The sequence below is a fragment of the Akebia trifoliata genome, chromosome 8, assembly GCF_017979445.1.
Source record: "Akebia trifoliata isolate Shusen 1 chromosome 8, ASM1797944v1, whole genome shotgun sequence".
NCBI lineage: Eukaryota > Viridiplantae > Streptophyta > Magnoliopsida > Ranunculales > Lardizabalaceae > Akebia > Akebia trifoliata.
The window spans coordinates 36843941-36871469 of NC_141382.1; the positions used below are offsets into that span (position 1 = coordinate 36843941).

At 35.6% G+C, this 27529-nt stretch overlaps 2 protein-coding genes and 2 long non-coding RNA genes across 5 annotated transcripts; 2 read left to right on the plus strand and 2 right to left on the minus strand.

Moving 5' to 3' along the window:
* Nucleotides 1–2061: 2061 nt before the first annotated feature.
* On the minus strand, nucleotides 2062–5199 carry LOC147396646 (uncharacterized). The gene is made up of 3 exons (XR_015180741.1): nucleotides 3444–5199; nucleotides 2696–3366; nucleotides 2062–2628 (listed from the first exon to the last, which is right to left on the minus strand). It is a non-coding gene; the product is annotated as an uncharacterized LOC147396646 (long non-coding RNA).
* An 8848-nt stretch (nucleotides 5200–14047) lies between these two features.
* On the plus strand, nucleotides 14048–15586 carry LOC147396647 (uncharacterized). The gene is made up of 2 exons (XM_086451003.1): nucleotides 14048–14317; nucleotides 15093–15586. Exons 1-2 carry the CDS (start codon nucleotides 14189–14191, stop codon nucleotides 15399–15401), a joined length of 438 nt encoding a protein of 145 aa, XP_086307129.1. The 5' UTR covers nucleotides 14048–14188; the 3' UTR covers nucleotides 15402–15586.
* A 2974-nt stretch (nucleotides 15587–18560) lies between these two features.
* LOC147396648 (uncharacterized) lies at nucleotides 18561–25228 on the minus strand. Of its 2 annotated transcripts, none has more exons than XM_086451665.1 (11): nucleotides 24954–25228; nucleotides 22767–23023; nucleotides 22599–22682; nucleotides 22083–22216; nucleotides 21897–21994; nucleotides 21568–21656; nucleotides 21377–21491; nucleotides 20681–20835; nucleotides 20518–20588; nucleotides 19278–19392; nucleotides 18561–19153 (listed from the first exon to the last, which is right to left on the minus strand). In XM_086451665.1, exons 2-11 carry the CDS (start codon nucleotides 23007–23009, stop codon nucleotides 18986–18988), a joined length of 1272 nt encoding a protein of 423 aa, XP_086307791.1. In that variant the 5' UTR covers nucleotides 23010–23023; nucleotides 24954–25228; the 3' UTR covers nucleotides 18561–18985. The 2 variants fall into 2 exon arrangements, with proteins under 2 accessions (XP_086307791.1, XP_086307792.1); XM_086451666.1 differs by having other exon boundaries at nucleotides 20681–20832; nucleotides 24954–25227.
* A 423-nt stretch (nucleotides 25229–25651) lies between these two features.
* On the plus strand, nucleotides 25652–26329 carry LOC147396649 (uncharacterized). The gene is made up of 3 exons (XR_015180750.1): nucleotides 25652–25976; nucleotides 26090–26166; nucleotides 26266–26329. It is a non-coding gene; the product is annotated as an uncharacterized LOC147396649 (long non-coding RNA).
* Nucleotides 26330–27529: the final 1200 nt, after the last annotated feature.

A 27529-nucleotide genomic window follows, 5' to 3' on the forward strand; every position in this document is an offset into this window, starting at 1 on the left:
GAAATAGCCGGATTCGAAAAAATAAAAATTTCTAGGATATTTAGGGACGACAATCGACATGTCGATTCTCTGGCATACATTGCATCTATGCTCCGAGATTCAGAAGTCCAAATGATCCCCATAGAATTCCAAGCCAAAGCAAGTATCGATCTAAATGGAAGGACATATTGTGTTTCAATTAGTTCACATTCAAGTTGGATGGATAAGATTGTAAATTTTCTAAAAACGGGGGAAGTACCCACAAAAAAGAAAACAGTTTGGAAATTAAAGAGGAAAGTAGGGCGATTTGTGCTCATAGAATGAGAGCTCTACCGAATGTCATATGGAGGACCACACTTGAGATGCTTAAACCAAAAAGAAGCGCGTCTGATCCTAGTTGAGTTGCACGAAGGGGTATGCGGGAATCATTTGGGAGGAAGGTCACTAGCACACAAAGTACTAACCCAAGGATATTACTAGCCATACATGCAGGAAGATGCCAAAAAATATGCACAATAGTGCGACAAGTGTCAAAGGCATGCCTCCACTATACGTCAACCCACGGAAGAACTTCATCCGATTAGTAGCCCCTGGCCTTTCGCTATGTGGGGGCTGGATATAATGGGGACGTTTCCCCGTTCTTCTGGAAGAAGATAATTCCTACTGGTCGGGACTGACTACTTTACAAAATGGATAGAAGCCATCCCACTAGCGAAGTGGTGAAATTCCTATGGGAACAGATAATCACAAGATTCAGGATCCCCTACGCCATAGTTACTGATAATGACAGACAGTTCAAAGGCAAACAGTCCTCGCCTATTGCTAAGAGCATGGGATTTGCGGATTGAACTCATCTCCACGGTATCCTCAGGGAAATAGTGAAGCAGAAGCTTCTAATAAAGTTATATTACAAAATCTGAAGAAGATGCTAGATGAGAAAAAGAGCCTATGGGTAAAAGAGTTACACAGTGTACTTTGGGCATATCGAACTACCGCATGGAGGGGGATAGGAATCTCCCCTTTTACTCTAACTTACGGCACGGAAGCAGTGATCCCCACCGAAATCCAAGTACCAACAAGTCGGACCTACATTGCGAGCGACATTGTAAATAAAGAGTTGTTGGCTCGGAATTTGGATTGGATGGATGAGACAAGGAAAAGGGTAATAGAAATACTCGGGAGATATCATCAGGAACTGAAAAGGTCTTACTACCGAAAGATGGGCAGAAGAGCGTTCAAACCAGGGGACCTCGTGTTAAGGAAAGTCTTTCAGAATACACAATCACACAAGAGTGGAAACTCGAAGAAAATTGGGAAGGACCGTATCAAGTTGAAAAAATCAGGCAGGCAGGAGCATACTACTTAAAAACGATGGCTGGGGACTCAATCAGTTCACCGTGGAACGCCTTCAACCTAAAAAAGTATTTTCAGTAGAATGGTAGATAGAAGATATGTTTTACTAATTCTCTCATTTTTTTTTATATAAGCATGTAGTGTAGTCAGTATGTTTTCTCGTTTCAAGATAAAAATAGTTGAACAGACATAACCCGTGTATCACTCTATGAGGTAAGTGATACGAAGAATCAAAAGGTCGGATCCTTCAAAAGACCCGTATATCACTTTATGAGGTGAGTGATACGAAGCATTAAAAGGTTGGAACCTTCAAAAGACTCGTGTATCACTCTATGAGATGAGTGATACAAAGCATTAAAAGGTCAGATCCTTCAAAGAACCCGTGTGTCGCTCTATCAGGTGAGTGATACGAAGCAATAAAAGGTCGGATTCAAAGGACCCGTGTATCACTCTATGAGGTGAGTGATACGAAGCAATAAAAGGTCGGATCCTTCAAAGGACCCGTGTGTCGCTCTATCAAGTGAGTGGCATGAAGCATTAAAAAGTCAGATCCTTCAAAAAACCCGTGTATCACTCTATGAGGTGAGTGATACGAAGCATTAAAAAGTTGGATCCTTCAAAGGACCCGTGTGTCACTCCATCAGGTGAGTAACATGAAGCATTGAAAGATCGGATCCTTTTACGGACCCGGGTATCACTTTATTAGGAAAATGGCATATATATCAGGATACAAACAAAAGCAAAATTTTCATTACGACTTATAACAAAAGGTATATGTGGCCTAACTTCATACAAAAGAGTCACGAAAACAAAATACAAAAGCATTTGTAGAAAATGTGTCAAAGGTTGGCTGGGTCGGTGTTAACTGAAGCAGACGGGGGGGTCGGAGAAATATTTGAAGCAAGAGACAATGAGCGAAGTTCAGCAAGATCAGCTTCTAGTTTTGAAGTCAACTTCCTTTCTTCTTCTAGCGCATCCTCCCACTCTTTCACATTCTCATCCAGTTGCTGTTGAAGACCAGCTTTCTGTTCCTCAAGAACCTTGGCCTTTTCCTCTTCAACTTATTTCTTCAAAAGATCTAGACAACCTTCGAAGGCGAGGGAGTTCTCCGCCATTTGGTTCTGCAGAACCACGATTATCTCTTGAAGATTCTGAACTTGACTATTAAGGTCCTGAATATGACCCTTCCGACTGTGAATTTCTTTATCTTTAAGATCATTGGAATGTTGAGAAGAATGTACACTTTTTTAGAGCCTCCACCCTGCTTCTGGCAAGGGCGAATAATCCATGTTGAACCTGAGAGAGTAACCATGTCAGGTATATGAGAGTTTAAAAAAAAAGGGGGGGGAGATAGATTGGTTACCTTAGTTGTATGGCTGCAGAGGTCATCAAGGAAGCCGATCGGATCCTTTTCCAGAAGATCCGCATTCACCTTCTTGTTAGAAGGAAAAAGAATTCCTTCAACAAGTCCCAGAGCAACCTTAGCATCCGATAAAGCTGATGCATCGAGCGAAACTTTAATCATTAAAACTTTCTCCCTGGGCGAAGCGTCTGGTAGCTGAGCATCCTCGGAATAAATGCCCTGACCTAAGGCGTGAGAAGCCTTCCTCTGTTTTCTACGTTGCTCCGTAGCTGGGTGAACTATAGGCTTAGTAGGGGCGTTAGCTTCTGGCAATGGTTCCGTTGGTTGGCCTGACGAAATAGGAGAAGGGCCGGAAGGAAGGGCGACAGATATCGGTGTAGGGGAAACTTCGGGTGCAGGTCATTTACGAGCAGATGGCTTGCGGGTAATTAGCTGAGAGGACATTTCTTCTTCTTCTGACCCTTGATCAGAAGTCCCAAGAGAAAAAGAAGATGAAGTGGTTGAAAAAAGGATAGTCGTTTGAGTGCGGGGACGAGATGTTCCTTCCCCTTGTCTGTGAAGTATTGTGATGGGAAGGGCTGGCGAGAGAAATGTCAATTTCTCTCTAAACTCCAAATCAGTTAGTATATATTCGAGGATGGGTGCCGAAGGAGGATGCTTGTCTTTAACACCTGCAGAAGAGAAGTGAGTTAGTCTAAGAGTCAGAGAACTAATAGTTAGCAAAAGAAGGCATGATGAATGTGCCTACCAGCCCAATTGAAATAATGATTCTTCAGGACAGGGTTGGACTGTCCCTTTGCGTATTCCCAGGAGCCCGTCAGTCTGACTGGATATAAAACCACTATTTATCTATTTCGGGAAGCTGGAGCAAAACTTCTATTCCCTTTCTCTTCATTAAATAAAAGAATCCAGGTCGTTTGGGGGCATTAGCAAGTTTATATTGGGCTCGGATGTCAATTAAACCAAGTTTCTGTCCTCCGGGAAGTCTGGAGTTCATTAGCTCAACCATAAAGATCAAGCGAAAAAAGTTCTCTGTCATCTGACCAGGAGCTTTATGGTATAAATTTAAGACTTCTCTAGTCAGTAGGGACAGAGGCACTCTAAGACCGGCCTTAAATTGACCCTAGAGAACGATGGTTGTGTCCCTTTCCAAGGTTTCATTGGGGTCAGGGAAGTCACACCATGCCGTGGCCACAAACTCTGGAATAGAATAGGTAGCACGGAACTCTTCAATGGAGGGTCTAGCATGAGTGTAAGTTTTTTTACCCATAGAAGAATTGTTCGTTTTAAGAACAGATATAAGAAAAAGAAAAGAGAAATGAAAGAACCACGGGACAAGAAAGGGGTACCTTAAGCCAAAAGCAAAACTGAGAGAAGAGCGTGAACTGAGAAAGCCAAAGTAAAGGGAACCTGAGAAAGAAACCAGCAGCACCTCGATAAAAAAATTTTGAATGAAGTAAAAATGAAGAAAAAGATAGAGCCTTTTCTAACTGAGATATACTTGGGATCTGCGTTCGATCCCAAGGTTAGGGTTACCTAGATAAAAGAGCTCATTATGAGCCGTAGTAGCCATCATGGTAGCCCAAAGATCAAAATGACCAAATGCCATGCGACCCGCGCCCAGCCTATAAATGTTTGCCACGTGGGGGTATACCAATCGCCTGCGAAATCAGACAGGCGCATTAAACGATCAACATGGCAAGATGACGGCGCAGATCTGAAGCTTGGTCATTAAATGACACATGGAGAGGATAATAAATGCATACTTAAGAATCACGCAACTCATTTAATGCAACGAAACGTCTATCCGCACGCCTCTTTTAGTGGTAAAGCAGATGTACGCTGCAAAAAACTCCCGCATCGGCGATCAAGTACCACGAAAATCACGAGCATTGACTAGAAGTCTCAGAAAATCATGATACTCATGACCTTCCGAGAGGGGGCATTGTGGAGAAGTAAAATTCCTACTAGTAAGAGAATGTCTCGTAAGTCGGAAGTACGCTGGAGGTTCGGGTATCCATACCCCTGATCCATAATAGGTCGGAATAGATGGAAAGCATAATAACAAATGTAAGAGGATAAGGTGTGATGATTCCTAGAATCATGGGATTATTTGAATGCACGATCTTAGATCCTAACTTTAAGGGATTGAGCGTTTAATTCTTCAAATGAAGAAAATTGATACTCAGATCCTAACTTTAAGGGATTGAGCGTTTTATTCTTCAAAGGAAGAAAATTGATACGAAAGACGTGGAGAGAAAAAAGGGGTAGGCTCTATAAAAAGGGGAAGCAACATATGAAACAGAGGGGGGGAAAAACAAAAGAAGAAATCGGGGTGAGGAGATAGTAAAATATCCTTTTACATAATTTAACTTTGGCATCGGAGGCTTTTTTTTTTCAGGGAAGAATGCCCAGACAAAAGATCGGAATCCATAACGAGGACATCTTCATACCAAGGGAGAGCAAAAGTTCAGCCGTGATTTCTAAAGCAGGAAAGTTACGGGGACTACAATTTGGGGACTACAGCTATCACTATTATAAAGTCTCAAAATCATTATAATTATTAATATTCTTTAAAGATAGTAAAAGGCCTTGATGAGTAAGAAAATTATTAAAAGAATAATTTTAGACCCTCAACCTTTATCTATAAAAAGGATCAGCATCCCCATATTGGAATATACGAACTAAAAAGAACTAAGGGTATGTTTGATTGCACATGGAAAATAGGGTGGAAAATCAATTTCCATGGAAAATGACATTTTTCAAGTGTTTGATTGCACATGGAAATGAAAATTCAATTTCCACCCTAATCAAAAAATCCATCAAAACATGGATTTCACTTTCCCACCCATATGGGTGGGAAAGTGAAATCCACCCATATTTTCCATCCCCAATTTTTCCCCACTCATTTACTTTTCTTCCTTCCTATCACCACCACCATTACACTAACTTCGTCATCATCGTCATCATCGTCGCCATCATCGTTTCTATCATCACCATCTCCGATCACCTTCTCTTTTTTTTTTTCTTCTTCTCCATCCCTCACCTCATCTACCACTGTCGCCACCACCACTACCACCACATTTTCCTCCCATCTTCCTCATCATCTTCTTCCTCACTTACCTCCGTCGCCACCAACATCACCTTCACGTTCTCCCTTCTTCTTCCTCACTTACCTCCATCACCACCATCTTCGCCGCCACCACCACCGTCTTCGTCACTGTCATCGCCGCCGCCACATCCTCCCCCCTCCCTTTTCTTCCTCATCTTCTCTTCTTCTTTTTTCTCATATTTTTTTCATAATTTTATCCAAGTAAAATCAAACAATGGAATTTGATTTTCCAACCCACCCTACCTATTTTCCACCACTATTTTTTCATGGATTTCAAATTCCATGGAAAGTCACTTTCCATGCAATCAAACATACCCTAAATGTGAAATACGTACCAAGTAGAAATTTCTAATAAAGTGACATTCATCAATCACTAGTACCCAGTCAATCCATATAGAAAAAAGGGAAAAGGTCAATCTAAAAGCAAAAGGTCAATTTGATTGGGATTTCAAAAGCTTTGAGAAACACGTGGATGGAAGGCACGCCTCCAATATTTGAATCAACAATTTCATAATCGCATAAAGTAGGTACCATCAACTTGTTTATATTGAATGAAGAATATGTTTGAGATATACAGTAGATTACATCCAATGGGGAAAAAGAAAAGTATGTTAAAGTTATGTTCTAGGCTTTGAATGTGTAAAATCTAACATTTTATTTTTTTAAATGATCAATAATTTTTTTTAACAAATAAATTATATTTTTTATATCTGTACAATAAAACATGACTGTTGTCTCCTTTTTTTTATCCCAATCTTTATAATCAAAAAGGAAAATATATCAAGGAAAGTTTTATCTTTACTGTCTTTCATTTTCCTCCATTATTCAAGAATACCTCCAACATTATTATCTTTCTCTTCTACCCCCTTCAACTTTGTTATCTTTGCTAGTCTTCCTCATTAATCTCAAATAATAAATTTTATGTAAATATTTGATTTTTTATTTTTATTTTTATATTGTTTATAATTTTTTAATCACTAAACAATGATTTTTTTTTCATGTTAACACATATTTATTATATCCTTATTGAAGGATTATAAATGATTTGGCAACAATTCGAAGTCTAGTTAAGAGTGCTTGATCTTATGCTATAGAATGCATGTTCATGCTTACGAATCGATTTGGTTGGATTGGGAAAGAGTAGGGTATCTCTAAATAGTTGTTAGTGGGTCAAGGGAAAAGTGTGATTTGGATCATCGTTAACTTATGTTATTTTTATATTGGTTTTAGAAGTTGACAATCAATTTGCTTTCTTTGGTTTGGTTGTGTAACAAATCATTGCATATGTATTTTTATTTGTTGATTGTTTGATAAAATTATTATTTTTATCATTTGTTGTATTTTTATTACAAAATTCCCTTGGAGTCTTGACAACTCCAAGAGAACCTTATTTTATCAGATTTGTTACTCAACAAATCTTGGAGTAAGACCCGCATCATTTTAAAAAATTAAATGCATATAATACCCTTAATCCTTTAAATCAAATATTTATTGTATTCTCTCTCTCTTTCCTCTCAATAACTCTCTTTTCTACGATAATTCTCTCTCCCAAAATCATACATCAAGCCTAATTTATTTTCTTAAATCTAAGTTTAATCATGAAATTTAAAAGGTTTGTCAATGTTCAATTACGATTTTAGGAGAGAGAAAGATGATATAATAGATATTTATTTAACAAATAATACTGAAGTAATATTGAAATTAACATCGTGCGGATATTTTTTACATGGATGTGTGTCAGCACCATAGATACTTCTCACTTATATCTCGATGAAAAGTATTTATGATTTTGACACACATCCACGTCAAAAATGCCCACTCCCCCTCCCCCCCGGGCAATGTCAATTTCAATGTTACTCCAACGTGAGTCTTATTTAATTGAGGGTAGGAAAATGCTGGAATGACATAGGGTATTTATTGCGATTCTCACAAGTCTGACATGGGATCTGCACATAACCATAGATGTATTTCCTTGTGATACGAGTAAAAATCATCTACGGTTATGTTTGCATGTCCACTTCAGAATTGTGAGAATCACAATAAATCCTATGTCACCCCAACACGACTCTTGAGGGTATTATAAGTATTCAAGGTTTTAAAACGACAATGGTTCCCATTTCAAGATTTGTGGATGTGGGTCCCACTCTTTATATATATATATATATATATATATATATATATATATATATATATATATATATATATATAATATATATATATATATATATATATATATGGGTCCCTATCCGTGGCCAACAGTTTGGCAAACATTTTGGCAAACACTTTTTCAAAACATGGGTTAGAGGTCTTGGAATGGGCTGATTTTTGGTGAGGATGATCTCTACGGTGAGGAGATCATCCTCACCAAAAATCAGCTCATTACAAAACTTCTAGCCCCATTTTACAAGTTGAAAAATCGTGAACCGTCCATTTTTTGTAAACCATTTTTTATGAGGTTAGAAGTTTTGGAATGGGCTGATTTTTGGTGATGATGATCTCCTCACCATAGAGATCATCCTCACCAAAAATCAGCCCATTCCAAGACCTCTAACCCATGTTTTGAAAAATGTGTTTGCCAAAATGTTTGCCAAACTGTTGGCCATTGAACGCTACTCTATATATATATGGGTCCCGTTCGCCACCCTTAGTTTTACCACACACTTTAACAAACGCGTTTTGTCTTACATGGGTTACAAGTTTCGGAATGAGCTGATTTTTGGTGAGGATGATCTCTATGGTGAGGAGATCATCCTCACCAAAAATCAGCTCATTCCAAAACTTCTAACCCCATCAAAATTGATTTACAAAAAATGGACGGTCCACGATTTTTCAACGTGTAAACATGAGGCTAAACATTTCGGAATGGGCTGATTTTTGGGGAGGATGATCTTCTAATCATAGAGATCATTCTCACCAAAAATCAGCTCATTCCAAAACTTCTAACCCATGTAGGACAAAAAACGTTTGTTAAAGTGTGTGGTAAAACTTAGGGTGCTGAACATTTCCCTATAAACATTTCCCTATATATATATATGGGTCCCGTTCGCCACCCTTAGTTTTACCACACACTTTAACAAACGCGTTTTGTCTTACATGGGTTAGAAGTTTCGGAATGAGCTGATTTTTGGTGAGGATGATCTCTATGGTGAGGAGATCATCCTCACCAAAAATCAGCTCATTCCAAAACTTCTAACCCCATCAAAATTGATTTACAAAAAATGGACGGTCCACGATTTTTCAACGTGTAAACATGGGGCTAAACATTTCGGAATGGGCTGATTTTTGGGGAGGATGATCTTCTAATCATAGAGATCATCCTCACCAAAAATCAGCTCATTCCAAAACTTCTAACCCATGTAGGACAAAAAACGTTTGTTAAAGTGTGTGGTAAAACTTAGGGTGCTGAACATTTCCCTATATATATATATAATATATATATGGGGGCGGTTCAAGGGCCATCTGAGAAACCGTCTAAGAAAACTTTCGTTTTTCAAAATAAGGGTTAGAGGTTTTGGATTGAGCTGATTTTTTGCAAGGATGGTCACTATGATGAGAAGATCATCCTCACAAAAAATCAGCTCAATCAGAAACTTGTAAATCCATCAAAAGTGATTTACAAATTAGTGATAAAAAGTGGTAAAAAATCGACGGTCCACATTCTAAATCACTTTTAACGGGGTTAGAAGTTTCAGATTGAGCTGATTTTTTTTTTGGATGATCTTCCCATCATAGAGATCATCCTCACAAAAAATCAGCTCAATCCAAAATTTCTAACCCATATTTTAAAATTTTATTTACCGTCGAAAGTTTTCTTAGACGGTTTCTCAGACGGCCCTTGAACCTGACCCTATATATATATATATATATATGCAACAGTTATAAGTCTGCCCCAACAAGTCTACATGGAATGTATATCCTTGACATATATATGCAACAGTTATAAGTCTGCCCCAACAAGTCTACATGGAATGTATATCCTTGACACAAATGAGAGGGGAAGAGAATGTGGGTCCCACCAAATTTAGAAGAAAAAAAAATCATCATATGAAGGTAGGTGGCGGTGCACGAAATCTCTTGCCACCAACAGACCCAAAATCACACTTTCTTCAAATGTCTGTACTCACTACATTTATGGTTCCCTCTTTGCGGAAAAAAAGAAGATTTGGGAAAGATATTTGAGTAATATTTGATCTGCCTCCCTTGCGTACAAAGTAATCTGAGTACCCTCCTTCAATATTTCACTGGTCCATCATCATATACATCTAGGAATTGGATAGTTACTTTATGCTCCATGTTTTGGTAAATTATTTCGGAAATCTGGCGACATATCCCTTGACCTCGTTCTACTTTAGAAGACTAACAAAAAAGAACTTAGGCACCCTCGTCTTCAATCTTTAGTGTTTTTTTTTTTGGCCTTTTGTGGCCACACGTACCCAGTCACATGATAGCAGGTAAGTAGCCACTTTATGTGGAGGGCATATAAAGACTTGAAAGTACGACCTAGAGAGCAAATCTAGTTGCTCTTTCCATCTCAATTAATCAAGTGTCTTCAATCTTTAGTTATAAATTCTTCATTTTTCTCTTCTAAATAAATTGTCATTAACATGTGGGACAAAAAAATTCCCTTTCTTCTTAGTCTTCAACCAGAAGATTTATTTCCTTCAATGTTCAAAAGTTAAGAATAAGATAAGATTTTACTTAGATTGGACTTTTTAAAATTTGGAAGAGTAGAATAATGGGATTTTACATGGAAAATCAAAGGTTTTCTGACAGAGGTAGAAGACGACGAATTAAGAAAGATGTTGAATAATTGACCCTACATTCTTAAGTGTTTGAATGTTATTTTGGCTAGAAGTTGAATATGATGGCATTTAAGTAACTTTTTATTAGTCTTTTATTATTGAGGTCAAGGGATGTATGCTATCAATTTGTAAACGCAAAGGGTATCTCAATTCTCAAATGGTTAGCAAAAATGTGAAAGGGTATGATCTTAATCACAGACTCTACTTGTTCATTTTATTATTTCAATTTTATTTTATTGTTATTAAAGTTCTCAATAAAAAGAATAATTATCTTATATTTTATTAGAATTTTCTAGGTCTAATGTTGAAATTAATGACCTCATTTGTTGTAATGCTTCCTTAAAAGAAAAGGAATTTTGTTAATTTCCTCATTCTCAAGTCAATCTTCCCATGACACACTCTTTAAGCTCACTAACGAACCAATGATTCATCATCCAACCATCGATGTACATCATCATCGAAGTCCTCTTCAAAAGTTTTGGATTTGTCAATGTATGAACATCATTCATGTTAGATAGCAATGAATTTTTACATCGTTGAAAAATAATCTAGTGTAATCTTTTTTCTTAATAGGTCTTGAGATCACCAACATTTTTTTTTCTTTGCTAGGCAAGCTAGTCGGTTAGTAGTTAACATGAAAATGGGCTCAATAAGATTTGAACCTAGGTGTTGTGGGATCAATACTCCACGCGTCTTTACCGACTTAGCCAAGTTGGTACCTTCTTGGGACCAACAAACTAATACAAAAGAACCACTATAATAATGGAGTCATAACTTCCCAATGTGCCTCAATACCAAAATAAAACTCATTCATGATTTACATAATATTTTATTTAATTGTTTAGGGAAAATTATCAAAAAAATCCAAAAAAAAAAATTATTTACAAAAAATAATCTAATTTTTTAAAAATTCGAAAAAAGATACAAAATCGGTCTTTGAAAGATCGATTTTTCTCTTTCTTCAATTTTCTCAACTCTTTCTCTCTCCTCTATTATTTAAAAAAAAATAAATTTTTTTTAAATACCGATCTTTCAAAGACCGATTTTTCTCTCTCTCTTCAATTCTCTCACCCCTTTTGCTCTCCTCTATTATTTATAAAAAAAAAATGAATTTTTTTTAAAATACTGATCTTTCAAAGACCGATTTTTCTCTCTCTTCAACTCTCTCACCCCTTTCTCTCTCCTCTATTATTTAAAAAAAATTCATTTTTTTTAAAAATATATAGGAGAGAGAAAGAGGTGAGAGAATTGAAGAAAGAAAAACCTACACCTCTTTCTCTCTCCTCTATATTTAAAAAAAATGAATTTTTTTTAATTTTTTTTTTAATTCATTTTTTTTAAATAATAGAGGAGAGAGAAAGGGGTGAGAGAATTGAAGAAAGAGAAAAACCGGTCTTTGAAAGATCGGTATTTAAAAAAAATTCATTTTTTTTTAAATAATAGAGGAGAGAGAAAGAGTTGAGAGAATTGAAGAGAGAGAAAAACCGATCTTTCAAAGACCGATTTTGTATCTTTTTTCGAATTTTTTAAAAATTAGATTATTTTTTATAAATAATTTTTTTTTTGGATTTTTTTTTGATAATTTTCCCAATTGTTTATAACCATACCAAGGTCCATTTGAGTGATGCCAATAACAAAAGGAAAAATATTCAAGTCGAATAATTAAAATTATTATTGTAGTTGATTTATTTATTTATGAATAATGCTTAAGTGACCTCCGGATGGAATCTCATATCGCACTTCTTGATGTGAAAGTATAACGGAAACCATAGATGTTTTTCATTGAGATATGAGTAAAAAAGCATCTATAGTTCATATCCACTTTCACATCAAGAAGTATGATATGAGGTTGTAGCTTGAGGTCAACTTTTTTTTTTTTATATTGACCAATTTAGAGTGTAGTTTTAAAAATGTCTTAGATAAAATGACTTGTCCAAGTCATCTAGATATCATTTGTGTGTGAGGCCAAACGTAATAATTAAACTAAATCTTTTTCTTTGTCTTCAGTTCTTCTCATCAACAAAATTTCAAAATCGTTTGAATCCACTTGGTGTTTTTTCATAATGGAGGTGTCTAAACTTACGTCCGACCAAGAGGATAGAATGAGCCAGGACCGGAGCCAAGGCATATGGGTCCCTCTCTCGGGCATGTTTAACACACGCACATCACATGCACCAAGTAAGTGGGGGAGCGCGCCCTCGCTGGTGGCCCTAAGAAAATATTGCTCAAACTGGGTATCGAACACACAACCTACGGACTCTTACCGCTTATTGGATCCGAAAATTGCCATTGATGAATAAATGCAAAACCCACATTTAAAGCCATAGTCATTCGAAACTAACACCCTACAACACTATGTTGACTTGTCAGTCAGCATAGAACATAGACTTTTTTCTTGAGATACAAAGAAAAAATTACACATAATAATAATAATAATAATAAATTCTAGGTTTTTATAATCTATGCACATTGCTACATGTAAGGTTGGCAACAGATCGATTCGGTACCAGATCAGTACCACTCCAATACCGATCTGAATTTTCTTTTACGCACGTACCTTATTCGATCCAAACGGATTAATAAATACATGAATCGAATCTGATCTATTTCATTCATCCTTGATTCAAAACCGATCCGAACACATGCCTTATTTTCAAATGATCAATGTTCAAAAAATATAAAATCATATAATTTTTTTTCTAAATCTATTTTCCAACTACAAATATAAAGGGAAACCAAAAAGACTAAAATATTTTATCTATATATATTTTATATGAAATTAAGAATAACAAAAATTATTTTAAAAAATATATATTCGGAGTGAATCATGATTTTTAAACTCGGTATCGTGTCTCGTCTCGTTCAGCTCCGATACCGAGTTGTCTCCGACGAGTTTTCCGATACTTTTGAGACGTCTCGGGAGATAACTCAAAAAATTGTACATGAGATGTAAAACTCGATCAAAAAAATGACTTTGTGAGTTGGTCTCGTTCAGCTCTGATACCGAGTTAACTCAGGCGATACGCCTCGGTCTTGGACGAGTTTAAAAACCATGGAGTGAATTGGGATAGATTCGAAAATTCGATTTTTCATATATTTTTTTTATCAGTTCAAACCAATTCCAACGAGTATATTTTAGATCATTGCCAGCCCTATCAGCGTGTGGGCACGCAATCGTAGAAAGTTGGTTCAGCATTTTTATTAAAACCGTGATGTAGATGTGAACAACATCTATCAATCACTAGATGAGAATATTAGCCACATGGTATGTAAATAAGATAGAGAGTTTCTAGGTGTATAGAATCAAAACCTGACACATTGAATGTCAAGGATTCGGAGAGGAAAATAAATATCTTTAAAATTGAGGGAGGCATTTATAATAAATCAAGAAAACTCAAACGAAACAACTGCCTTCCCTATAAATGCGTCCCCCTGAACAGTTCATCTTCTCAGGTACATTGATTTTCCATCCTTTTAGGTCTCCTCTCTTCCCACACCATACATACATACTCTTATCCTGCGCATCCGAACATTCTAATCCTGTGCACCATCTGTTCCAACTCGGAGAAGGAAAGAAAGATGGCATCATGGGTATCATCAGATGGTGAGAGCGTTACCCTCGAAAAGCTGAGGAAGTTAATGGAGGATTTTGCAGAGGAGAGAGATTGGGAGAAGTACCGCAGCCCTAGAAATCTTCTCTTGGCTTTGGTAATCTCTCTAAATCTTACAAACCCATTTAACAATTTATTATTTTTTGGCTGTAAATCTCATCCATTGTAGATTCCTTGCATACCCTTTATAGGATTTTGGGTAGGAAATCTCATCCATTCTACGAAACGCAGAGAGAAAAGGGAAGGGGAATCTCTGTTATTGCTTCTAACCCAATCTTCTGTTAGTTTTGTTCTCTCTCTATATGAAGTCAAATGAAATACAGAGAGGAAAGAAAAATAGAATCTCTGTTTTATTGTTATATTTTGTAAACCTAATCTCTGTTTGTTTTCTTTGTGAATCCAAAGAAAGAAGGGTGGAATCTGTGTGTTATTGTTTCAAACTTAATCTTCTATTAGAGTTTTTGTCTCAAACCCAATCTTCTTTTAGTGTTCTCTCTAATATCTATGAATCCAAATGGAACACAGAGAGAAAAGAGAAGTAGAATCTCTGTGTTATTGTCTCAAACCCAATCTTCTCTTTTAGTCTTCTCTCCCTCTAATCTCTATGAATCCAAATGGAACATAGAGAGAAAAGAGAAGTAGAATCTGTGTTATTTTTTCAAATCCAATCTTCTATTATTGTTCACAACCCATATATCCACAGAGAAAAAGATAAGTAGAATTTCTGTGCTTTGTTTCAAACCCAATCTTCTTTTAGTGTTCTCTCTCTAATATCTATGAATCCAATGAAACACAGAGAGAAAAAGAAAAGTAGAATCTTTGTGTTGTTTGATCAACCCAATCTTGTGTGTGTTTGTGTGTGTGTGTTATAGGTTGGGGAAGTGGGTGAGTTGTCAGAGATATTTCAGTGGAAAGGAGAGGTTCCAAAGGGTCTTCCAGACTGGAAAGAAGAAGAGAAACTACACTTGGGAGAGGAGCTTTCAGACGTTTTGCTCTATTTAGTCCAACTCTCAGATATTTGTGGTATTGATCTTGGAAAAGCCGCTCTTCGTAAAGTTGGTCTTAATGCCATCAAGCATCCAGTTGAGAAATACAGAGACACCAACAAGAACAACGACGTTAGCAGCATCAAAGATGATGATCAAAAGGGCAAGAACAACAACTCTGATCAAACTGTTTGATTGGGTTTATATTTTCTAGTGTTTTTTTTTTTTTTAATGCTTGGATAAGTTCTTTTGTGGGGTTTAATAGCGCTTTTGGAAGCTGTTAGGGGTGGGGAATTTGGTGAAAAATAATTTTTGTGGCATGGTGATCATTAATTTTGATGAAGTACTGGTAACATTTTGGGATATGTTAGTAGGTCTTCTTAACTAAAAAATATTGTGATTTTCCTTATTATATAATAGAGAAATTATCTACTTTTTTATTTTATTGTTGGACCCTCACAGAAACAAGGATCCTGACCTGATAGCTTGTTTTCTGAGTTGCTTCTAGAATTTGGCTTCAATTTAATTTGGAAACCAACCAAGTGCCCAAAAGTGCTTTTGTGATGGTGGCTATTTGTTATTTTTGTGCCTTAGAATTTCTTATTTAGATAGAATCAGAACGGACTATACACTAACGGTATGTTTGGTTGCACATTATAAATATAGTGGAAAATGACATTTTTCATGTATTTGATTGTATTTTTTCATAGAAATTAATTTTTCATCTCAATCAAAAGATCCACTAAACATGAATTTCACTTTCTCACTTATATTAGTAGAAAAGTGAAATCAATCCACATTTTTCATCTTCAAAATATCATCTTCTTCTTTTTCACTCATATCTTCTTCTTCCTTACCACTAGCATAGCCACCATCACATTAACCTCGCAGCCATTATCATCATCTTCGGCTACTTTTTCTCTCTCTCTCTCTCTTCGTCTTCTTCTTCTTTTCCTTCTCCTTCCCTCACTTTTGCTGTCACTACCATCACGTTCTCCCATCTTCTTCCTCATCTTCTTTCTCACTTACCTCCACCGCCACTACGACAATGTCCTCCCTCCTCCCTCTTATCATTTCTCAAACCTCTTCCTATCTTCTCATCTTCTTTCTCTTCCTCCTCTCTTTCTTCTTCTTCTTCATCTTTCTCAAATATTATTTTCATGATTTTATCCAAATAAAATCAAACAATGGAATTTGATTTTTCAATCCTCTCTATTTTCCATCATTATTTTTTTATAAATTTCAAATTTTTTGAAAAGTCACTTTTCATGCAATCAAACATATCCTAAGAGCGATTTTACGAGTCTAAATCCTTGTTAGGATGCCTCGTGTGGGGGTGAAGCCCCTAAGAGAAAAATTAGAGAGGTTATGACCCTATTTTTATAGGAAATGATTAATAAGATTTTATCTCGATCAATAACAATGATAATCTTATGCAATCACATGACCATAACTCTCTTCGTTTTATCTTTATCTTCGCTTTTGATAAATCTTTTAGATACCCTTATGTTTTTTAATTGGTGTCATGTCCTTCAACAACTAATAAAAAAATAAAAATGACCCTGACATAAATCAATTTCGAAACTTGGTCTGTACTCAACCCAAGAAGGAAATAAATCTTCATACAACTCTCCTTCTTTTCTAACTTTTGGATAGATATTGTGAATCTTAGTTGGATGACATATTGCAATGCTTTGAGTTATTCGATAGTGTTTAGCCATAGGGCCAATCACCTAAATCTACCATGTAGAAATCATCAATCAAGTTTATACTTGATATACATCCACCAAGCTGTAACAAGGGAGTACTAATTTTGAATGTAATCGCCTTTTTTTTCTAGAATAGTGATTTTCTGACTCTTTTTTCATATAAGCTCCCTATCGTGGTAGTTACAAAATCATAAATCTTTTTTTTTTTTTTTTGAGCATCTCAAAGCAATGCTTCAGGATCTACGTTCCTATGATGGGAACGTACAGAGAGAGTATGAAAAAAAAATAAAAAATAGTCAAATAATCACAACTCCTTTTTTTTTTAATATGCTCAAATCATCTCGGTTGACTTTACAATTGTATTTACATTACCATTTTTTAATGTAAATAACTGAATGTCATGTGAACGTTAAAAACCTCGTTGGGCCATATCACTGTATTTACATGATCATTTTTTAATGTAAACTAATAACCATGGTTTTTAAATTCGGTATCGCGTCTCGTCTCGTTCAGCTCCGATACCGAGTCGTCTCGGACGAGTTTTTCGATACGTTTGAAACGTCTCGTGAGATAACTCAAAAAATTGTACATGAGATGTAAAACTCGGTCAAAAAAATCACTTTGTGAGTTGGTCTCGTTCAGCTCTGATACCGAGTTAACTCGGGCGATATGTCTCGGTCTCGGACGAATTTAAAAACCATGCTAATAACCTACCCCTTATGTGCTTGAACCAAATTTTGTGTGCACAATTTTGAGAATTTATGAAATATATAATTTACTATAATGTATTTTTTATTGTATCTTGGTTATTTGCATATTGCAATCTTATTTGAAATCATCTTGGGAGTTCGAGACTTGCAGAATACTTCCTCTTTACTGTCTCCAAATCATGACCATTCATTTGTTAATCAAAATGTGTATTTGACCAATAGCCCATCAATAATCATCGTGGTTCAATCTTAAACAAAACTGATTTGATAACTTATTGGTTCAATTTTGAATCAACCATGCCAAAGGGATCTAATTTGATGATGTGTTTGAAATGTTGGATTAAGATCAATCTTAAAATATTGATTACTTGGACTGAAGCGTATTAGATCAAAAAAATATTTTTTTAATTTTTTTATTGGTAAACCTGTTTTTAACGAGTTTAATAACTCAATTTGACAGGATTTGAACCCAGGTCTCTGGTATCATCACCAAAAGACTCAACCAACTAAGCTAATTGACACCTGAAAAGAACATAGACATACTCGCGTACAGTGTAATAAATTTCCTATAATTGGTACCAATTCTTACGAGTTCAACTTCAAAGCAATTGTTGCTCCATATCAGGCAAGTTAAAAGAGACCTAGAAAGAGAGTTTGAACTTCGAACCGTGTACTCATCTTATCTAAGAAGTTAGATAATTGTAAAATTGCACCAACAGTCAGGATTCGGTACAAGAAATGTCCATATAAGACTGTACCACCAATATAAGTGGCATGCAACGAATCACAATCACAATCATAATCACGATCAGAATCAGAATCGTGTGGTGTATAAGGCTTTGATGATGATGATGATCTTTTGAGTGCGGGTGCCATAGCCACTCACCCTGAGGTCATCATGTACCATCTAATTCATGATGCAATGATCCCAACCATCCATTCAAGATCCCATGCTTGTTTATTCGAAGTATATGATTTTTAATAAACTGTCTAACATTCAAATTCAATAGAACATAGTGATATATTGCCAAAAAACAAAAACAAAAAAACAACTCCATAAAAGGTCCACTTTATCCATCCCACATTGATTTAATAGGCCACATCCCAACCAGCTTCTCCACTCTATGAATGATTGTATCTATATAAGAAGAAATAATCTCTTTTGAGATATTTCTTGTCTGTCAAGCTTAACTAGTGTCTCAATCTCTAAATATAAATACCACCGCACGGTAGACAAAACCTTAGGAAGCATATTTTCGCAGATACTATAATAATCTAATAAAATATAGTATGTTTTTGCATGGCATGCCTAAACTACAAAATCTGGTGAAAAATTGCTCCAACAAATGAACAAGTAACATTATGGTACCGCGACAGATGGAGATGAGAGCTGAACCCAGGCAAACTCCTCTTTGTAAGCCACACTTGCTTCGCAGGAGGCTGCACATGTATACACGACAATGGTCGCCCAATCGAGAGAGTCCACATCATTCTTCACTCCAAAGTAATAAAGCAACTGAGGCAAGATCTGTAACCGCCAAATACAGAAAATTAAGCTGAAACAGTATATAATTTATGATGTAAATAGAGGAGGCACTCAGGACCCACCATACAAGAATAGAAAATTTTGAAGAAAGAGAGAATTTCAGAACCTGGAATTCATAACACAGAGGGCCATCACAGTAGTGGCAGTTAGGGATATCTTCCTTAGACGTGCGGCCACTTGACATGGGCCATAGTGGTTTTGATTTTGCATCACGAGAGTACCTGTTACAGTGAAGGACTCATTATATACTCTGTAATGTGCACAAATCTCATTAAAAATGATGAGGCAAACCAAAAAAAAACAAAAACAAAAATGAATAAGATAGAAGTCAACAATATTTTTAGTTTTAACAATTGATAATGGCGAAAGAATTGGTTTCAAAATGTAACACTTCGCCAGCAAGGAACTAAGTCATTTCAAACAACACTAATGCGAGGAAAATTTATAATTATTATTATTTTGTCAATTGAGCCAGATGGAATCCTTACAAGTCCTCGATTTTGTTATTATTATTTTCCTTCTGATACATCTACACAATCAGGGCTATATGTTGGCCAACCAAGTAATATTTTCGCAGATTGAGCTTTATAAAAATGATAATGTTGAGATGGTTAATGGAACAAAAACTGAGAAAGATAAAAGTTAGAAATAAAAGCATTTTTGAAAATGTAAGAGTAACCCTAATAGGTGATAAACCTAGGGAGAGTCGAGTGAGATGGACTTTGGTCATGTACAATGAAGACCAGTTAGCAGCCACATTTTGAAGAGAAGTACTAGCTGAATTCCCTAAAAGAGAATAAAACCAATAAAGTATGTGGATTGAGATATTGAGAGCAGAAAAGAACAAATTTGAATTAACAGAAGATATGGGTTTGGAAAAAATTTAATAGAGGAACAATAGTAATTCATCAGACGCCCCAAAGTTTTGGGATAAGGCTTTGATGATCATGATGAAGTATACACAGTCCTCAATGATGTCCAAAAGAAAATAATCACTTAATTTTATATTGTTATACATAAGCACCATGGTTTTAAATCTTGTCGAGTCAGTAAAACTTGTCCAAGTCAACCGGGATTTTGTATATATTAAATAAATTTTTTTTTAATTTAAATATTTATTATCAAAATAAATTGTGATTTTATTATTAAACATCTTCTAATCTACCTTACTTTCTAAAAAAAAATTATAATTATTTTCTTATTAACATTTATGAATAAATAATAATAAACCGGGTTAAATGGTTTATCTCCTCTGAGACAAGTTGACGCGTCCAAGACAGCTCGATCTCATCCATGAAGGAGGACGAGATGTCAAACTGATTTTTGAAACCCTGATAAGCACCCACCTTAACACTTGCTCGGGAGCTCTGGCAATGCGATCTTGAAAAGAGGCCCAACTTTTTTTATCATTGTCACCCTATTACCAGATCCAAGCAAGCACGTGTAAGAGATCCATGAAGGTAGAAACATAAACAGAAAATCAAATGTGGCACAGGGTCTCATTCTTACCTCAAAATTGTCCAACATTGAGTTAATAGATTCATCCATTTGTTTCTTAGAAACCAATGAACTTGAGTAATTGAATTCAGATTCTTCTGTATCGAATTCACACTCTTCCTCACATATGATCTCAAATTCCGGCCACAGAGCATTGCTGGCAACTGCTATAAAATAAGAATGTCAAGTAAAGGATCTATAATATGGAAATTTATTGTATCAGAGTTGAATATCTCTAAGTCATTCCAGGATGAATGACATACATTGGGACAACTTCTCTTGAATCTTGATTGTACAAATGTTAGAACACTCATTCAATGAGCCAATCCTAACCATCAAACGCATGGATTTCTTCCCCAACTATATCACCTCATCCAAAGTTGGTTATACATCCTGTTTTAGGTTTCAAATAAATATTTGTGATACCCACCAAAAAAATAAATTGTGTTCACTTTGGTTGGTGGTCAAATTATTTGGATAAATGTTTTTTTTTTTTTTTTTTAACACATGGGTATCCAGACTTAATCCGACACATGAGTCACCCTTTCCAACACATGCCAAGTGTACCAGGGAGATGGCCAACGAGGTCTTTTGAACTCAAGACCTCTCCCTTTTGGAGGGAGGCCATTATTTGGATAAATGGTTGCCACATATATTGAACACTTCCCATGATATAACATTCAAATCTACTAATATATATTCACCAACCTTTATGTATCTCTGTTGAAGTGGTTCTGGCATTCTTGGGGCTAGAATCAGATGATTGAGAAGAGATGCTCATTTTTTGACAATCACTTTTATGTCCCGAACGCCAATGCAATACCTACAAGAGAAAAGAAAACTCAGCACTGTTGACTAGAAAATACAAAACGGCACAGGTGCCTTAATAGTCTAAATACCTGGTGTTTATTGGAGCAATAGTGCGCACTTTTGCAATTACTGCAGACCTTGTCACCTTTCCATGTACCACACCAATGACAAAGTGCAGCTATAACAAGCCACCATCAAATAAATGATATAGTTATTTAGAAATACTACTTTATCCATTTTCAACAAAAAATAAAGCATTTCATACATAAATGTTTGAATTTGTGCCTATGCGTGCTCGTGAAGACCAAAAGTTCCTTCATCATTTTACTAAATATCTTGAGTTCTAAATGACAATTAAAAATTTTCAGAAAAATTAAGATCCAAAATCATAAGAAATGCAAACAAGTTCACACGTTACCTCTGATTCCGGATGGTTTGTCAATCTTGTCACGTCTTGGGGGATCACTTGAGTAAAAAGGATTTGAGCGAGGAAGCTGGCAACGGAAAACCTTCACACTTTAAAAACCCATTGCAGCGTTAGCACGTCATGTTATTTATAAGAAGTAATTTTAATTCAAAGGAATGATGGATTCCCATAGAACACCTTCGAGATTGTCTTTCTGGTCTACGTTTCCATTGCTCATGTTGGTCTTGGAGAAGACAAGTCATTGAAGGGCACATGAACACAAATAATGTCCGATGGAATGTGGATTCCTTATCAGAGATTGGTGCATAAACCTAGTAATCAATGACCATAAATAAATTATATTAAGATAAATAGGTTGCAACAGAACTTCCAATATGTATGCATCTTTTCTTTAATCAAATTACAAAGGAATATAACCATTGATTGGGTCAATTTGGAAATGAACTACTTCATAGAAGCACCACATCAAGGGTTGAAATCACTACATATCATGTAAAGCAGATTTGGAAAATCAACCACATTCCACTTGTATAACAACAAAATGGGAAAAAAGAAACAGAGAACCAAAAAGTTGTAAACAACTCATAATTTGGACTAACAACAGAATAATAAAGAATTATTAATAATATTTTTTTCTTGAATAAGAAAGACAGAAAAAACTTCAGAAAAGACAAAACATAATATAAATAATACCTGAAGCAAGAACTGTAGAGGTTCTCTGCAGATGCCACAGCAATGGGATTTCTCTGATGGTAAATCAATTGGATCCAGCCAAGCCTGTGGCATGGTAAATCAAAACAAAAGAAAATTTCTCTATAGACCACAAATCAAAGAACAAAAAAAAGTATGTTTAAAACATACAGGTACGGCCCCAGCCTTGCTAGGAAATAGATGACTGAGAAGTGAACTAGGATTTTTAGGCTTTTCAACGAAACCTAATGTTACATTTTCTTGTCCATCTTCTTCATCTTCGTCTTCATCATCATCATCATCATCATTGTCATCTTCTTGTTCTTGTTCTTCCTCCTCGAGTGAGGAGATTCGTAGAGAGCTAATATCATCTACAGAATGATCGTTTACTTCAATCTCCGTTACTTCAACCATTTTTGGCTCTATTTCTATAAGGAAAGACATGATAAATAACCAATTAGATTACAGTGATTAAAAAGTAAAAACAAACCAAAACAACAATAACAACACCAACATTACGTTAAGGTGAGTTTGGCTACATTGTTTTGCTAATCCAAATCCTTGCAAAGGTCAAACTTTAATCAAGGCCTTTTACATGACTTGCAGATAATTGTGCTAATAGATAGCAGCCTGTGTGCGTGTGGTCTTAATGAATAATTTTATCGTCCTTCTGGGAGAACATTTGGGTGTCCACCCCGAACATCTTGGATTTGATCTTCTAGTGGGATACCAGACTTCTTTATCATAATGACCGCACTGTTTGGTAAATCCCCCTAGCGTGCTATTCCTTGGAAATTTTAGAGGAAATAATACATGGAGTTTTAAGGATAAGTTTTCTAACTAGCGTAAAAATTGATAGGATCAAGACAACATCACCTCATTGGACCCTTAAGTCAATATAATTTGAACATGTGAGGTATAGTGGCATCTTGAGATATTGTAGCTTCACAAAGATGAAGGCTTTCATCTTTGCAATCCTCATTTGTAGTTTTAGTTGTAATCCATGTATGTATGTATGTATGTATGTATCCTCGGTCGGTCATCTCAACCTCCCCCTTTGAATGAATTGCATGTTTTATCAATCAAATAAGCAAACAAAAAAATCTTTGCCCAACATAAATACCAAAGAACCCTCCTAGCCCATAAAAACGTTAAGAGAACACAATATAACCATTATAATCATTCATGAAAAAGACCCACGCGATCGCAAAATGCACCCATTTAAAAAAGCGAAGATACTAAGGTCCCGTTTGATTTAGCTGCCTGAATCTGCTGTCAACTTCTGCTGTCAGAATCTACTTTTAGAAGCTGAAACACTGAAAAGCTTGTTTAATAGAGCTTTGTAAAAATGTTGTGTTGTTGACCAGAATCTAGTAATTATTGTTTGATACAGCTTCTAGAATCTGTTGTATTAGGGTAAAATGACCAAAATACCCTTAAGGTTGATAGAACATTCAAAATGCATAAAAAATTATCAGAATACCCCTATAAATATATAATTTCACTAAATATATATAATAAAATTATATAAAAAATTAAAAAATAATTGTATTAATTTTAAAATATTTATAATTCTAAAAAAAATTATAGAAAAATTTATAATTCTATAGAAATTTCGGCAACATCTCCTCTTAAAAATGGACATATGAAATTTTCCTGATAAACAAAATACATGCATAGTACGCAATCCCTACATGTTGTAGAAAAGAAAATAGAAACAAGTTTTAATTAAATAGCAGAAAATTGTCTATGAAATAAACCTAAACATCAAATAATCAAGAAATAAATGATAGTTAACTTCAGATCATGCAGATGAATACAAAAAACCTAGATCAAGATCGATATCAAAATTATAAGAGAAAATCAGAAGTTCTTGATCGAATTGTAGAGTTTCAGTGATATTTTCAGTTAAGAACCATGCGGAGCTGAAATCTATCTACGAAATAGACCTAAGCATCAAATACTCACGAAATTGATGTCAGTTAGCTTCAGATTGTGCAGATGTGCAGAAAAAACTAGCTCAAGATTGAGATAAAAAAATTCAAAGAAAATCAGAAGTTTTCGATCGAAGTTTTGAGTTTCAGTGATATTTTCAGCTACGAATCATGCACACCATCAAGGAATTAAACCAACAGAACAATCTCTAATGAATCGAAATTTAGAAAATAAAAATCGAGATCAAATTAAATGTTTCACTAAAGATCATAAAGTATCCATAAGAAATCACATAGAAAAAAAAACCAATTAGAGAGCCATTCGATCGATCACGAGCTTTAACATCAAATGACATTGAAAGAAATAAGAAGAAACCCTAAATTTCGAAGAAAAAATAGGGGGGAGGGGATCAACTTTGCTTACCTACTAAGCAGAAACGTCGAGAGGAGAAGATAGATCTGTGCGACGCTCTGTTGAGAGAGATGTGCGAGAGAGAGAGTGAGAGCTTTGCGAGAGAGGGAACTGTGCGAGATCGAGACCGAACGAACAGCTGTGCGCAGCTGTGTGTGATGTTTGTCGACTGAGAAGAGAAGAAAAAAAGCAGAGAGAGAGACCAGTGAGATAGAGAGAGAGAGAGGTGTGCGACAGAGAGAGGTTCTGTGAGATGGGTGAGAGATTTCTGTCGAACGAGCGTGAGATATTAGCTTCGGTCGAACGAGAGAATAGAGACGATGGACAAGGGCAAAATCGTCAATTCACACGAACCGTTTATTCGGTAATAAATTCCCCCGCAAACGCGAATAAAAAAGCGCCTCGTACGGGCTTCTCAAATTTGCGTTTCAAAACGCAATTTCTTAACGCTGTGTTTTACCAAACGGTAATTAGACATCAAACATCAGCTTTTCACCGTAAACGCAGTGAAATCCGCGTTTTGAAGCGGTAACAAACACCACCTAAGGAGCTGATTGATACAGCTTCAAAATGCAGATTTTACTGCATCTACGTTAAGAAGCTGAGTTTTGAAGCTGAATTAAACGGGCGTTGTCATTTGCATTTTGCGTTATCGAGTTTGCGTTACCAAATTGCGTTTATAAACGCAAATGTGAAAAGCAAATTTTTAGAGCTTCTTCAATTTGTGTTTGCGGGAGATGCGAATTACCGAAAAACGTCTCATGTGAAAAGACGTTATTACCCTTCGTTTTTTTTAACTCATTTCTCTTCGTCTCTTCTTCGACAGAACCCTTACACAGTAACATCGTTCTCGACAGAACCCTCTGACACCGACGTCGTCATCTTCTCTTCTTCTCCTAAAGTCTCTCCCTCTCCCTCTCTCTCTCTCTCTCTCTCTCTCTCTCTCTCTCTCTCTGCCATAGAAACCCTCGATTTGGTATGGGTGCTTCTCAATCATCTACCTTAGATCAGTCCCTCCATGATTTCACAGTCAAGGTAAGTTAATTTTATCAGATTTCAATTTCAATTTTTTTTTCTCTGTCTCTCTGTATGAAAATTCATCACTTGCACGCATATGGGTTCTTGAAATTATGGGATTTTCTCTTCAGGATTGTAAAGGGAAGGATGTTGATCTCAGCATTTACAAAGGGAAGATTATTGTTGTTGGTAATGTTGCTTCCAAATGGTACTTTATTTTTCAAAAATGGGTCGTTCATCAATCTTATTTATTTATTTATTTTGATTTTTCTGAATATTAATGGGATTGTGTTTGGAGCTGAAACAGTGGATTCACGAATACCAATTATACCCAATTGACTGAGCTTTACATCAAATACAAAGATAAAGGTGAGATTTTGTTATATTGTTTTGTTTTCTTTTTATTGGATCAATTTTTGAAGTACCCATGAAGGCTACACTTGGTAATTTCCTATGAAGGATTTTTGCTTAATTTTCCCTTTTTGGAGGTTAACCCATGAAGGGATTTGCTTACTTTTCTCAATTTTTGGACGATTATTGAAATTTTCATGAAGGACTCTTGCTTACTTTTACCTTTTTCTTTTGGAGCATCTAACCTATGAAGGGGTTTTATTTATTTATTATTTTTTTTTTTTCCCCTTTGTTGGAAAGATTAATGAAATCTGATCTAAATGGTAGAAAGATTAATATTTGGATGTCAATTATGGGGAAAAAATTTGACACCTATTTTAAAGAATAGGGAGATGTGCGGAATTGCACTACCTATTGTGGAATAAAATTCTGGAATAGGGTCATGTAGAAAAGAATAATACAAAAAACAAACAGATGCAAACTTGGCTTCATGCCAGAGAGAACAACTAGAAAGATACAATTGGATATTACATGGATTATTTCAAAATCTTTAAATATTGATATTTTATGATATAACTTCACAAAATAGCTTTTGTTTGTTTTTATTTTTAACTAAATTTGGAATGAAAAATTTAATTGTATCTGAACTTTTCTTGTCTGGAATTTTTGTTGTATTTGATATTATCAACTAGGTTTGTAGTAGTGTGAGTTATGGGTGAGGTGCTTTAGGTCTTGTAGTATGTAATTGATAATCTTATGTTAAGGAAAGAAGATTCCGGCTGCTTATAATCTTGATTTTGGGTTCCCCAGTTGCGTCCAATATGACTATATAAGTGACAAGCATTATTAGTATTTTCCTGTCGTCTTCTTTTGGAACTTATGAATTCCAAGGTATTATATAACACTGTTTTTAGAATACAATTAATCATTTATCTTAAATGGTTCTATCTGATTCTACTTCAAGGCACTTTCCTAGGAAACAAAACTCCTCCTAAACTGTTATAACACCTAATGTTATGACACCAAGGTACCGAGCTTCAACCAAGAGAAGTCTGGATAAGTATTGCTAAAACGTTGGAGAACACATGTTTTATGAAATGATAGAACCACCATGTCAACAACATTCATAACTCATAATATTACAAAAACCATGCAGTAACCAACTCAAGATGAATAATGTTTCACTCATGTTGATGCACATATTCGAAGGACTCAGAATT